Source organism: Chiloscyllium punctatum, chromosome 15 (assembly GCF_047496795.1).
Source record: "Chiloscyllium punctatum isolate Juve2018m chromosome 15, sChiPun1.3, whole genome shotgun sequence".
NCBI lineage: Eukaryota > Metazoa > Chordata > Chondrichthyes > Orectolobiformes > Hemiscylliidae > Chiloscyllium > Chiloscyllium punctatum.
Window position 1 is genome coordinate 65352883 of NC_092753.1, and position 15767 is coordinate 65368649.

Consider the following 15767-nt stretch of genomic DNA (forward strand, 5'->3'; position numbering starts at 1 on the left):
CCGGATAATCTTTGTTTTCTTGGGGATTAACCTCTGTACAATGTCCTCAATTTTACCCACAAACTCCTGCCATTTTTGTTCTACTGTCTTCCCTGCTAGGCTCTTTTCCAGTCTATTTTCGTCAGTTCCTCTCTCATGCCCTCATAATTACCTTTATTTAACTATAACACCATTACATCCAATTTTGCCTTCTCTCTTTCAAACTGCAGACTGAACTCTACCATATTATGATCGCTGCTTCCTAAGTGTTCCCTTATTTTAAGATTTTTTAAAATAAAATCTGGTTCATTACATAGCACTAGGTCCAGAATAGCCTGCTCCCTTGTGGGCTCCATGTCCAGCTGTTCCAAAAAGCCATCCTGTAAGCATTCCATGAATTCCCTTTCTTTGGATCCACTGGCAACATTATTTACCAGTGCACCTGCATATTGAAGTCTCCCATGATCACTGTGACCTTGCCTTTCTGACATGCCTTCTGTATTTCCCTGTACATGTTGCGCCCCTGGTCCTGACCACTGTTAGGAGGTCTGTACATAACTCCTATTATGGTTTTTTTGCCTTTGTGGTTCCTCAATTCCACCCTCACAGACTCCACATCATCCGCGCTATGTTATTCAGTGCCATAGATTTAATTTTGTTCTTAACTAACAAGGTAACCCCGCCCCCTCTGCCCACCTCCCTGTCTTTTCGATAAGTTGAAAATCCTTGGATGTTTAACTGCCAGTCCTGACCCCCCTGCAACCACGCCTCTGTGATGCCTACCACATCATAATCATTCACGATGATCTGTGCCATTAGTTCATCTGCTTTGTTACGAATGCTATGAGCATTCAGGTAAAGTGCCTTAATGCTAACTTTCTTATCATTAGATATATTGAAAGTCATAAGATGTCCTAAGTTATCCTTCCTTTTTGCTGCATTCCCAGTCTGCCTCAAGTTTAAATCCGCCTGCAAACATGCTATCCTGCTGCTTATCTTTCCATTTAACTCCATACTCCCTGTCGCTTTCACTTTCCCTTCTTCCCCCCCCCCCCCCCCCCCCCCCCCCCCCCCCCCAACTCAGTAGTTTAAAGTCCTACTGACCACCCTATTTATCCTCTTCGCTAGAACATTGGTACCTGATTGGTTCAGGTGGAGACCGTCCCAACGGTACAGAACCCCCCGGTTCGAAAACTGATGCCAATGCCCCATGAAGTGGAATCCCTCTTTCCCACTCCAATCCCTTAACCACGTGTTTACTTTCCTAATTTTCTTATCCCTATGCCAATTGGCACGTGGCTCGATTAACTCCTGTAGATTGGAAGGTCGCAAGTGTAACCTCATCATTTAAGAAAGGAGGGAGAGAGAAATTTGGAAACTATGTATTGACACATTAACTTGATATTAGTATTCGGGAAAATGTTAGTAGTGATTATAGAAGATGTGTTACTTGGACACTTAGTGGTAGGATTGGACAGAACATGAATCTATGAAAGGAAATAATGTTTGACAAACCTATTCAAGATTTTTTGAGGATTAGCAAATTAGATGAGGGAATGTAATTTATTTAGATAATCTATAGCAGTATTGGAGCACATGGGAGTAGCAGATTGGCATAGATTGCAAATTGGTTGATATACAGAAAACAGCTGGAATAAATAGGTCATTTTCAGGTTAGCAGGCTGTTAACCAGGAGGCCACTACAAGGATCAGTGCCTGCACCCGCAGCTGGTTGTAATCTGTATCAGTGGATGTGAGGACCCACTGTAATATTTCCAGAATTACTGATGACACAAGACTGTGTAAATTATTAGGATGATGAAAAGAAGCTTCAAGGGCATTTGGATAAGGTGAGTAAGTAGACAATATCACAGTAGATGGAATATAATTTGGGAAAAATGTGAAATTGTCTACTTTGGTAAGAAAAATACAAATAAGGACTATTGCTTAAATGGTGAGAGACTGGAAAATGTTGATGTGCAAAAGGAGCCAGGTGTCCTTGCTGAATGCTACTGTGCACATGCAGCAGGCAACTAAAAAGGCAGAGAGTATGTTGTCTTTATTGTAATAGGATTTGAGAACAGGAGTAAAGAAATCTTGCTGCAATTGTATAGAGCCTTCGTGAGATCACACCTGGAGTATTGTCTATAGTTTTGCTCTCTTTACCTAAGAAAAATATACTTGCCAGTGAAGGAGTTCAACAAGTTAAAATTGATGTAAAGCAGAAATCACGGATGTAAGTGGGAAAGGACTGCATAAGAGGAGAAAAAAATAGAGTCAAAGTAGGAAAAAATTTGTTCCGTGTCAGGAACTGGCAGGGCAGCATGGTGACTCAGTGGTTAGCACTGCTGCCTCACAGCGCTAGGGACCTGGGTTTGAGTCCAGCCTCTGGTGACTGTCTGTGTGGAGTTTGCCCATTCTCCCCGGGTGCTCCGGATTCCTCCCACAATCACAAAGATGTGCAGGTTAGGTAAATTGGCCATGCTAAATTGCCCATAATGTTCAAGAATGTGTAGATTAGGTGCATTTGTCAGGGGTAAAAATGTACATTAGTAGGGTAGGGGAATGGGTCTGGCTGGTTTACTCTTTGGAGGGTCTGAAGGGTCTGTTTCCACACTGTAGGGATTCTAAGTGTTTACCAGACTGATCCCTGGGATTGCAGGATTGACCTATAATTAGAGATTGAAGAGGTTGATCTACATTCTCTCAAGTTTTGATGTGAAAGGGGATCTCATTCACTGCATAATTCTTACAGGCTTTGATATTATAAATGTAGGAAGTTGTTCCCCCTGGCTAGGGTATCTAAGATCAGGATACAGTCTCATTGCAAGAAATAGGCAATTTGGCAACGAGAAAGAATTTCTTTATTTGGATGTTTAATCTTCAGAACACTCTACCCAAGGGAGCTGTGGAGGCTGAAACCAAAGATGTCTAAATATTAAGATATCAAATTATATAGGAACAGTGGTAGAAGATGCAATAATCTTAATGAATGAAAGAGCAGACTCAAGCTAAGTGACTTGCTCCTGCTTTATTTACTTTGATTCTACATGTGAAAAATGTGTGGTTGAAAATATGATACTCACACTAAAACTAGAGGCCTGTGTTTAGATTGCATTTTGTGTGAATTGCTCTAACATCCAATAAAAATTTCAAACTTGAATGAAGAGAAGTTGCCTGATCTGGGTCCTGCTTGACTAAAACATGGTTAACATTGAGTGCTTCTGTGGAAGTAACACCTCTAACTTGGCAACTTGATTTGCAAAGGAGAATTGGCATCACAGTTATGATTCCGAAGACCATTTAGCCCACTGTGTCTGCACAGTCTCCCCCCTGAGCATTTTAACCTATTGCCAAAATCCTGCCTTTCCCACATAACCCTGCATGTTGTTTTAAAATAAATAATCATCGAAACGTGGACCATTCACTTTATGAAAAAGTTTTATCTCCCCTTACATTTGCTTCTTTTGTAAAGCACTTTATAACAGTGCCCCTCTGGTTCTCAATCCTTTTATGAGTGGGAACAGTTTCTGTTATCTACTTTGTCCAGATCCCTCATGATTTGGAAAACTTTTATCAGGTCTTTTCATAGTTTTCGCCTCTCCATGGAACCCCACGACAACACTCGCTATTTTCGCAATCTATTCTCAAACTAAGGTTTCTCATCCTTGGAACCATTCTTGTAAACTCTTATGCACTTTCTCCATTGCATTCACATCCACCTTAATTTATTGTGACCAGAAGTGCACACAGTACTGCAGCTAAGGCCTAATCTTGGCTTAAATAGGTCGAGTTTACTTTCTCTGCTTGTGCATTCCATGTCCCTATTAACGAAGTTTAGACTACTGTGTGTTTTGTTACGTTTCCTCTATTCTGCCACCTTGAATAACTTATACACCTATACATCCAAATCGCTCTGCCTCTGCAGTCCCTTTAGATTAGTAACCCTTGTTTTATACTGTCTTTAGGTTGCTTTTTGTACCGAAGCATATTAATCATACCTTTCTGCATTGAATTTCATTGCCACTTATTTGCCAAGTCCACCAGCTTGTCAGTGTCTGTTGGAAGCTCTATGCTCTCCTAGTTTGTAACACCTTCAATTCTTATTGTCCACAAATTTCTCCTGTACTCCAAGATCTGAGTCTTTAATATAAATGGAGAAAAGCAAGGGTCCTAATACCAACCCCTGGAGATCTCCACTACAAGCCTCCTTTCATCCTGAAAAATGCTTTTTAACCATTACTCTTTTTGTTTCCTGTCACTTGAACAATTTTGTATCCATGTTGTTTCTGTTCATTTTATTCCATGACCTAACACTTTCCTGACAGGTTTGGTGTATTGATTTGAATTAAACATCCTTTGAAAGTTCATGTACACGACCACAATAGCCTTGCCCTTATCAACCCTCTCTACTACCTCTTCAAAATTCTCCAGCAAGTTAGTCAAAAGTTTGCCTTAAAGATTCCATGTGGACTCTTCTGAATTAACCCCCATTTTTCTAAGTAACTGTTAATTCTATTCTGAATGATTGATTGTTTGTGGGGTTTCCCCACCACAAAGTCACACTGACTGGTCTTTAATTGCTGGGCCAATTTTTATAAGTGCTTTTGAACAATGGCTGAGTGTTTGCAATTCTCTGGCATCACTCCTGAGTCATTAATGTTACTAAAACAAAGTAAAGTTGAACAGAACAGGATTTCAAATTTGTGAATCATGTCAACTTAGTTTGGTGAAACAGTTTTGTATTGAAAAAAATAATTTTGCAATCAGGTCATGAAGTTGAACAATAGAAAATTGATGTTCAACATTCTAGGAATAAGCAGTCATTATTTTCTTGTCAGTTGGTTCAAAATAAAAATTATAAATTCATTTGACATATACCTAAAGAAACCTTTACATGATGAAAAACATTATTAGAAAATCTAGAGTGAAGAAATACTTTTGCATTTGATGTTGAAATACTTGATAAAAGTTTTTTTAAACTTTTGTTTTGAACTCCTTTTCATCTTGTTTTGAAGTGTAAATATTCCTTGAGAAGAAATATGTAAGGAGAAATCTATTTTCCTGATGTGGTATTTTGTGAATGGTGTTCACCATCTGCTAACATATCAAATTATTTTATAGTCCTGAAGGTCAGTATTTGTTGCCCAACTTTAATTGAACTTCAGAAGGTGGTGACAGTGAGACTTTTTCTTGAACTAGTGTAACTTAAACAGTATAGGTTCACCTGCAGTAATAGTTTGATAGAACTACGTGGTTTGCTAGCTCATTTCAGGAAGCAGTGACAAGCCAATCATATTGTGATGGGCCTGGAGTCGGATATAGATCAGTCCAAATAAGCACAGCTTATTTCCTTCGCTATAGGATATTAGTTGCACCAGATGGATATTTACAACAATCTGATGGTTTCATGGCCATTAATGAAATGAGCTTTCTTTTATTCCAGATTTACTAACCAATTGAATTTAAATTCCACCAGCTGCTATGGTGGGAATGGAACTCTTCTGTGGAGTATTATCCATACTTCTTGGATTGTTAGTTCAGTAACATCCCTACAAGGATGTTGTTAAGTTGGCTGGAATTGTCTTTTAAGACTCTTAGACTTTAAGACAGCTTAAATTTGATTTTCAAATGGTCTGGGACTTGCTTTTCAAAATGTAAGCTTATTTTCAGTCATTATCATTTGTATGCCTAGCCGTGTCTTAGTCTACCACTCTCGCTTTCTGATTCAGAGCCTTTATTCAATATGAAGAATAATGGTCAGGCACCTGATGCCCTCCATTAATGGAAGGTATTTTGTGGTCAGATGTGAAGGAATGGTGATTTTGTTTTGCTCTGTTGGAGAGAAAAGTTGTGTTACGCAAATCATTTTTCTGCAAATTTTCATTATCAAGTTTGTTTGTGGCACATTGTGGGTGTTGCAATTGACCAGAAACTGAACTAGTCTGACCATACAAGTACTGTGGCTTAAAAGCAAGTCAGAGGCTAGGAATTCTGTGTAATCCATCTCCCAACTCTTAAAGCCCACCCACCATCGAGAAGGCACAGGTCAGGGGTGCAGTGGAATATTACACACTTGCTAGAAGAAGTTCCACTCTAACCATGTTCAAGAAGCTCAACACCTGCTCCATCACCTTTAACTCCCTCCAGCATCGGTCCTCTGTGGCTACAATGCGTAACTTCTGTAAAATGTATTGCAGCAACATACTAAAGCAACTTTAAAGACCACTTCCTGTCATTTCTTGGGTGAAAGATTCAGTTGAAGTCACAGATCTATTAAAAGCTTTAATGGAGATCACTCCTTATTGTTCTTGCATGTACTTTTTTCCTTTTTCCAGTATTATAGTGTCTAATACTCAAGCCATCAACCTGACACTTCCAACCTTTAACTTCTAACACCAAGAAGAACAAGGGCAGTGTGCGCATGGGGAATATCACCTTTAAGCACAAGTCCTTAGTTTGAAATATTTTGCTGTTTACTCACCTGTGCTAGGTCAAAATCCTAGAATTTCTTTCTGACAGCAGTGTAATGTGAACCTATAGCTCGGGAAAGCAACATCACTTCCTTCACAAAGGCACTGGGGGAATGGGCAATAAATGCTTGCCTTGGTTAGAGATGCCAACATCTCGACTAAATTTGATAAAATACTGGCTAGTATAAACTGAGAAGTTGACAAATACCAATCTTCTATCCTCAGACATTAAACTGCCAGCTTCTGTCATTAGAAGTATATGTCCCATTATGAATAAATGCTGGGTATTTTTAACAATTCGCACAGGGCATACTTCTTCTAATTACCTCTACTGCTTTCCTGAGGCATTCTCAATCTTCAACTGAAATGGTTTCATTGATGTTAACTGATGGCTTCTTGGTAGATACCTACTAATGCCACCTTTATTAACTAACAGGAAGTGCTTGCTCAGGCTTTTTTTCACTCGGCCTTCCAATCATAAAGTTTTCATGGGAAGTAATGACAGGACTGCAACGGAACATAGAAATTAGGAATAGGCCATTCAGCCCCTCGAGCCTGATTTGCCATTGAATAAGATTGCAATCTCAACTCCAGCTCCTTGTCTGGTCCTACCCCTCCTCAAGTATCTATTTATCTCTACCTTGAATAAGTTCAATTACTCAACCTCCACTGCTGTCTGCAGAAGAGAATTCCACAGACCATTGACCTTCTCAGAAAAAAAAATTCTCCTCATCCCGCTAAATGGGTGACCCCCCCTCTTATTTTTAAATTGTGTCCCCTATCATCTTGTCTCTTCCACAAGGGCAATTATGCTTTGACTCTGTAAAGTCTCCTTGGATTTTTTAATGTTTTAACAAGGTCATCTCTTATTTTTCAAAAGGCTATTGAGTAGTGACTGACTTGTTCAATCTTCCTTCATAAGTTAAGCCTTTCATCCCAGAATGAGTCAAGTGTATTTTCTCTGAATTGCAATTGAAAACAATGCTGTATTTCTTTCATATGAACCAAAACTGTACATACTGTAGTAGTCCAATCCTGCAAACTAAGCCAGAAATTGCATATTTCAAGTTAATAATAGACTTCCAATTGAGAGATGCATCACAAAACAACTATTTGTACTTTTCATCATTTATTTCTTTAGAGCTTCAGGTTAGTTCAATACAAACGTCTTTATTCATTGGATGTTGCTTAGTAGAAAGAAGCTATTGTATTGGCTCAGTCTTATTAGACTGGAATGATTTTGAACAATCTGGACTGCAACCAAAAATAATGCAACTAACTTTTTACCTCTATCACTATTTAGTTCTGCTCTTTCCTAGAACTATTACAGTTTGACACTGACCATTTATAAAATGTGATTTTAGACCTCTGTCAGTTTTTTTTAAACTTGCTATTGACACTGAAGTCATTTGATGTTTGGGGTTTTTTTTGCTGGTGTTTTGGAAATGTTATCTCATCATTGTCCTTATTTGTGAAAGTTGGAAACCATGGATGATGTCTGCAGTTGTTAGAGCTCTCCCTTTTATCTACTTGATGTTTTCCCTTGATGGCTTGATTCATACACAGAACTTTCTGTGAGACTTTTGCCTGACTTTGAGGTGTAAAGGATTTATTTTTAAATGTGTGTGGTTTATTTCCCAAGTTGTCTGGTATTGAGTTCTAGCTACCTTTGATTTAATATGTTATTTGTGGTTGTCTGTGCCAAGAAATTGGTACTGTATTGAAACAAACCTTTTTGCACACTTCTGTTAATGTGTATTTATAAATCTGTTGCATGTTTGTTTGTTTTTTAAGTTTTGTACTCAAGGTATTGGAAACCCATTTTGAATTAGAATTTAGACAATATACTATTTCAATTCTCAGCATGCACTGCACAAAAACAAAATCAGTTATTTGACTTTTTTTTTTAAAGTGAAGTGTTGCATTACATTAAGTGGCTGAAATGGGTTCTCAATGCTTAATTTGAAGCTTTGTATTTTGTGCATGTGTCAATGTATGTGCCAGTTAGCTTGTACCTTATTAGCATTTGTAATTGCTTCCTCCCTGTCCCAAACATGCATGTTGGTGCTTCCTTTATGCTTCAATGTGCATTGAAATAAATGGCAGTTCTGTAGAAAATATCTTCCCAACTGAACAACCCCTGAGGAATTCAGCAGTATCAGGTGTGAAGGACTCAATGAATCATAGGTCTGTTGGCCCATTCCAGGTATGATTTGTTCTTTTGTTTTCTTTCTCAATCAAGTAAACTTTTATATATTGTTTTGTTTATTGTCAAATCCTTCATTTGAGCCTCTTCATTAAACTTTTTTTCAATAAGCACCTCAAATACATAGTTTATTTAGCTTTAAGTTTCCAATTGACATATTGTCCTTTATGTTTTGTACAAGATGTATTGAAAGGTGTAAACCTTCCGTAGAATCTAAAAATTAAACTAAAATCTCTTGAGGTGATCTGACCTGCAAACTAACTTGTTTTCTGACTTCATTTAGTGTGGTTTATTTTTATTTTTTTCCAGACGTGATAGACTTTTTTACCTTTGCTGAGATAGTTTGCTTAAGTCCTGTAAACACTCGAGCGATTGGGCATTGGCTGTGGAGAGAGGAAGATATAATACAGATTGGTAATTTTTGTCCAAGTGGTCCATGGTTCTGGTGAAAGTTCATTCACCTGAAATTTTAACACTACCTTTTTCCTCCCCTACTGCCTAATCAGCTGAGTACTTTTAGCATTTTGTTTGTTCAGTCACATTTTGCTTTTGCTTTTTGTGAGTGTGTATTTTCATCATAAAATCAGAGTGAAAGGTTGTTAAACAGTCTTATTAGGTAAGTGTCAATCTAAAACCCCAGACAGAAAACAAACTGAAAAAGAGGGAAGTATAGATTTGGATTAAGAAGGATTAATAATTTTTTCAAAAAAAAACCTGAATGTCACTGCTACAAAATTGTAAAGGTCAATTTTCAGTGCCAGAAGATGTTTGATAGGAATTAAGTTTTACCAAATTGGAAAGATATTTGAACTGAAATGGGCAAGCCCCAACTTTTTGTGGAAAATTTGGTCTAGGTACAGGAACGATGCATTTCAGTATACTGTATTTGAATGGGATAGCCAGAGTGCAAACACTGCTTTCACACAACCTAGGATAGTATAGTACATCTTGGCCAGCAGATCCTGGATTTAAATATTTACACACACTATTTCATTCACTTGAGGCTGGTGTCTGATTTGTGTATAACCAATGTTGAATGTTATTACCTTCATTATTAGTTGAGGCCAAAAACCTCCTCTGCTTGTACAGCTTTCAGATGCCCATAGAGGGCACTACAGTGATTCCAACTCCCATTTCCAGCACCTTTTGTGTAAAAGCTATTAGCAATTTAATAGGCAAGGGCAAGTCTGATCTTCATTTACTGGCTTTAGGAAATACTGGCCGAGTTTTTTTTTAAATGTTATGATATAAATTACACAGTAAAATAAATGGGTCAAGAAACTAGGATTTTTCTGCCAAATTGTGCATTACTGCATCCTCTCCTTCATTGATCACCCAAAAGGTTAGACAGTCTAGCAAACTGCTGACTTGGGTACTGCCACTTGTCAGTTCTGTCTCTGTGCTATAGCACATTCATACACATTATTTAATTTTTTGTATTCTTTTCAGTGTGAATTTGATTACCACTTTTAAACACAAGCCCCCAACTCTCATTCTTCCCTTTTATCATTTGTGCCCTAGCAGGATCCAGGAGTGTCGCATTAATACTTCCTTGTAACATGAATCAAATATCAACATGTATGTGCACACATTTGCTCATGCTCATTGAAGGTAGACTTGATTTCAGTGATTTAACCAATATTAGGCCACTGTTGGGATATTGTGTGTAATTCTGGTCTCCTTCCTATCGGAAAGATGTTGTGAAACTTGAAAGGGTTCAGAAAAGATTTACAGGGGTTGGAGGATTTGAGCTATAGGGAGAGGTTGAATATGCTAGAGCTGTTTTCACTGGAACGTCAGAGGCTGACGTTATAGAGGTTTATAAAATCATGAGGGGCATGTATAGGATAAAGACAAAGTCTTTTCCCTGGGGTGGGAGAGTCCAGAACTAGAGGTCATAGTATTAGGTCATAGGGTGAGAGGGGAAATATATAAAAGAGACCTAAGAGGCAACCTTTTCACGCAGAGGGTGGAATGAGCTGCCAGAGGAAGTTTTGGAGGCTAGTACAATTGCAGATTTTAAAAGGATTCAGGATGGGTATATGAATAGGAAGGGTTTGGAGGGATATGGGCCGGGTGCTGGCAGGTGGGACTAGATTGGATTGGGATATCTGATCAGCATGGATGGGTTGGACCGAAGGATCTGTTTCCATGCTGTACATCTCTGTGACTCAATTTGTACATTTGAGTGTAGAGTAAGCACATTGGTGAGGTTTCTTTCTTTCCAACAAAACAACTTATTGTAACGTAAAAGTAGTGGACACTTGAGTTTCTCCTTTTCTGCAAGTCATCTTTGTGGTCAATTTGTTCAATTTTTCACATCTTAACTTTTCATCCTTCCTACTTGGGAGCCTATTGGCCTAAGCTGCCCCCTCTATTGTAAAAGCTTGAGATTTCTGGTACTGTTTTATTCCTGACTATTTCCAGGTGAACAAATCAAAAAATTATCATGGTTGTGGGTATGTTCGCTGAGCTGGGAAGTTGGTTTGTCGATGTTTTGTCCCTTGTCTAGCTGACACTTTCGGTACTTTGGAACCTCCTGTGAAGTGCTACTGTACTGTCTCTTCTGGAATTTATTTGGTTCCATTTCTGTTGCTTCCATTTGCCGGTTCCAATTGTTCGTTGTAGTGGCCGGTATATTGGGTCCTGGATTCCTGGGTGTGATGGTACAAAACACACAGAACCGTGAATGCACCACAAAAGTGTACAGGAAAGCCACACACCCTGGCCAGGTCCTGAATTACAACAGCAACCACCCAAATACACACAAGAGAAACTGCATTCATAACCTGTTCAAAAGGACTACAATGCGCTGCAACACTCCCAACCTATGAAGGGAAGAAGAAACATCTCTATAGACTATTCGTCAAGAACTCATATCCCCGCAACTTCATTTGCAGATGCCTAACAGACAAACAACGCGACAAGGACATGCCACGATCTAACTCACTAGCCATGCTACCTTACATAAAAGACATCTTGGAACTAACAGCCCAGATGTCTCAGACCACAGGGATTCATGACAGCCCATAAACTGACAGCCACGGTCACAACTCACCAGGACAAAAGACCCCATACCTATCATATGTAAGACTAATGTAATTTACAGGATTCCATGCAAAGACTGCATGCAACACTGTATAGGGCAAACAGGCAGTCAACTAACAATCCACATCCACGAATACCAACTAGCCATTAAACACCATGACCAACTATCCTTAGTAGCCATACACACAGATGACAAGGACCACAAATTCAATTGAGCTAAACAGAGGACAGCCAGAGAATTTCTAGATGCATGGCACTCAGCCATGGACTCCATCAACAAGCACATAGACCTGGACCCAATATACCGGCCACTACAACAAACAACTGGAACCAGCAACTGAAGCAACAGAAACAGAACCAAATAAACTCCAGACGTACAGCAGCGCTTCACAGGAGGCTCCAAAGCACTGAAGGTGTCATCCAGACAGGGGATGAAAAGTCTGCAAGTCAACTTCCCAGCTCAGCGAACATACCCACAACCACGACAACTGGCACCTGAGCTATAATTCTTTACACAAACCTTGAAAGTCAAAAGATATCCAATATAATGGACGTGAGCTGTTTACCAATTATGGATGCAAGCTATTCAATTATTATTTACTGATCTGGCCACATCAATTTTGGTCAAGCTTAGTTATGGAAAATTTGGTTAAGGTGGCACAGATATCGTTGACCTTAAAGTTCGACCCTTTGGTTAACTGCAATTTTTTCCTATTTACTACTGCCATCATTGTTTCCAGCTTCACTTTACAAATTGCAGAAGAAAGGAAGTCATGTGAGGTGATAGGTGAACAAAACTCCAACAACAGAGATTCATACATTTTCATTCCTTGATAAAAATCTCCAATATAGGTAGAGCAGTCAAAATGGTTATGGTTTCAGAACTAGGACTTCTCTGTCCTCCATTAAGTTCTCAATAGACTGATGCTTTACAATGTTGCAAATTCTAGCAGCTGTTTTCAAACTATTATAGTACAAGTGCATGAGATACCACACTAGGAGGACTGATTTTGAAGACCTGTGGTGATCCAAAATTGGGAGTGAGCATCAGTATGAGAAATGATGCATTCAATGTTATATTTTTGTTATTTAAATCTTCACAATATGGATATCAGAAGAACTAAAGAGACAAATGCTTTATTGTTTAGTGCCCATATTGTAAGAGCTCAGATTGATTGCACCATTAAAGTCTCCTTATGCTACAGGGGTAAACCTAGTTGAATAGAAAGAATAAATCAGTGAACATGATTTTTATTTTGTAGTGTTTCTGACAGGTGTCATACGACAGCACATATGTAATATTGCTCCTAACCCTGATGTGCTTTCCCCTTGATTCACGTTATCTTATGCCAGATAATGTCTTAAATATTTCATATCAGAAAGCAACATCTGCAACACAGCATTTCTCACAGCAGGGTTTTGCAGAAGCATTCTGAACTTCCAACTGAAGTTTTGACTTAGTTTGTTAAAATAACCTTTTAGGTGTGAAAATGTTAAATACTGTCCATCTGTAATTTTAAAATGTCAGCATTAAAATCTGAATAATTTTTTTTTACTTTACAATAGGGACCCGTAATTTATGCGCAACTGGATCATTCTGGACAAAGACATTCCAACAAGATCTACAAATCTGATTCAGTAGTTTATTCTGATATCCAGAGATGTTGATCTATACAGTCACAATGTATTTAACTAAATAATCTGAACAGAGGAATAGGTATGAGTAGCTGAAGTGCCAGCTACTGTTTGTTGTATTTTTCTGTAACATCTAGTAGTTGATCTTCTGGACATAGTAAAATAATATTTTAAGTTTTAAAAATGTGATAATAAGGGACCACGGTTAGGATGGTAATCATCCATTTGTGAAAATATTTCAGGCTTAATTTGGAAAGCTATAGTGAATTGGGAATGTATCTGCTCTTAATAGCTTTAAATCTGGGGATTTGCACATCCAAGCGCTTTAATAACTAATGCATTGTGTTATGAACAGGTAAGGAAAGTCACAACTCTTCTCTTTTTAACCAACATTTTTAGTAAAATATTATTCTTTGTCACATAGCTATTGCACTTTAAATTTAATTAGCCAGTTCAAAAAATGAGGGAAAGGAAAATCCAAAGTTTTCTCAGGTGAAAGAGGATGGAGTATTAATGCCTATTACCCCAAAACAAGAAATAATACAATTCAACAACAAATATAAATACAACTGCTGAGCATCAAAGTGGGCTGTGTACTAAAGACAGGAAAGACATGATCTTAAGAGTCCTTTTGGATTGGAAAAAAAAATGAAAAGACCTGGGTTCAATTATTTGGCTGCATTTGTCTTGTTTCCTTTGCAGTGGTGAAGCTGTAGATATCCTAGAATTCTCAGGAAATCATTGTTATTCCAAGTTGCTTTTCATCAGCTAGTTTCTCAGCTTGATGGAGATTGTGAGAGGCAGGTAGTGGGAATAATTCCCAGTATTTGTGCTGTTCTCCGTCCATGTTGTTTTCTCTTGTTTGCTTTTTGCTCAAAAGCTTACTGTTCCAATGCTGTCCTTTGCTTATTCTGCTATCTGCGTAATTGTTTCATTTCAAGTTTGCTAGTTATAAGCAACTTTTATTGGGAGAAAAAGATATGTCACACCTCACTAAATTTGACTGTTTCTTGATTAAAATGGTGACCCAAAGTAGCTGGTTGTATATACTTTATGTGGGATTCCTGTGCTTGGATGATGGTCACAGCAGTCATTTTAGGTCAGTAATATTCTTTTAGTCCTTGAATTAATGTCAAATGATGAAAGTTGAATATTGGCAGCCTATTTTCACTACAATCGTAACAGTTGTAAAATATTTCTAATATGTGGGCTTCAGCAAACCTGTGTTTCCTTTTAGTTCGTGACTGTAACTTTACTCGTGTCGTTTCTGGCTGAGATAACGTTCTATTCCAGCAAAGATTTCAGCGGTTTACACTTTGAGAAACAAAAACAAATTGGTAATGCAGTCTTGGTGTTCTAAATACAATATGTATTTTGAGGAACAAAATATGCCTACTCCAGAAATTTTCAGTATCTTCCACTCCAGATCACGAGCGCAATTATCTGGACTACTGTCTAGACTGGAACAGTGTGGAGAATAACATCGTAGTCTGCATATTTGAGTTATAGTTCAAAATATATGCTACCACTGACATGCAAAACTATTGCCAACTGTGAGATTAGTTAAATTAGTATTTTTGTTTATGTAGGTGTCATCATTGTGGAGTTTGTAATAGCCAAGGATGATGCTACAGTGAGAGACATTTTCTATAACAGCATAAAACAGATTTCGAAAGCTTTGGAACTCCATGGTGACAATGTAGACAAGGTCTTTTATTGAGGCTAAACTGTAATTTAAAACTATGCCATTTGATAAATGGAATTCACTGGCTTTTGCTGTCACTTATTAACTTGCAAAACAAAAAAACAGTGGCACATTCTTCACTGTTCAACATTTTGAAATGCATTTAGTGAAATGAAATTTATGTAGTTAGGGCTTTGGATTTTTAGACATTTCATATTTATGGATCACTTTTCACTTCTATAAAAACTTGATAATCATATATTTACATAGATTACTTGTTGCATTACTGGTGAATAGTTTAGATCATCAATAGCTTTTAATTTCTGTAAATTTTGGGGAATTAAAATTGACCTTATTGTACAGAATTTAGGATTCATCGATTAAAATAGTAAAGCATTCTAATAAAAACAAGGAGCAGACCTTTTAGGCATTTAATGGATGAGCAAGATAAAATCACAGGAGATGATGCTGAATAGATGCCTTGCTTCAATCTTTACTGAAGAGTTTAAGAAAAGATAAAATGGCCAATCTGGAGAGAGATCCCAACTGTTAAGACAGAAAGAAAATGCTAAATAAATGTAGCTTCAACTTGAACCAGCTGCCTCTTGCAACTCTGGGACAACCACACCAACCAACCCCACACCCCCATGGCTGAACATTTTAACTCCCTCTCCCACTCCACCAAGGACATGCAGGTCATGGGCCTCCTCCATCCTTACCACCTAACACCTGGAGGAAGAAT

At 38.1% G+C, this 15767-nt stretch overlaps 1 protein-coding gene across 1 annotated transcript in view; it reads left to right on the plus strand.

Annotated features, from left to right (window-relative positions):
• mpzl1l (myelin protein zero-like 1 like) overlaps positions 1-15284 on the plus strand; it is a 43485-nt gene extending 28201 nt beyond the window's left edge. The window contains exons 5-6 of the mRNA XM_072585343.1: positions 8559-8658; positions 13273-15284. Coding sequence (XP_072441444.1) covers positions 8559-8658; positions 13273-13374 — 202 coding nt within the window. The 3' untranslated portion in view covers positions 13375-15284. The remainder of the gene's footprint in view (positions 1-8558; positions 8659-13272) is intronic.
• The last annotated feature ends 483 nt before the right edge of the window (positions 15285-15767 follow it).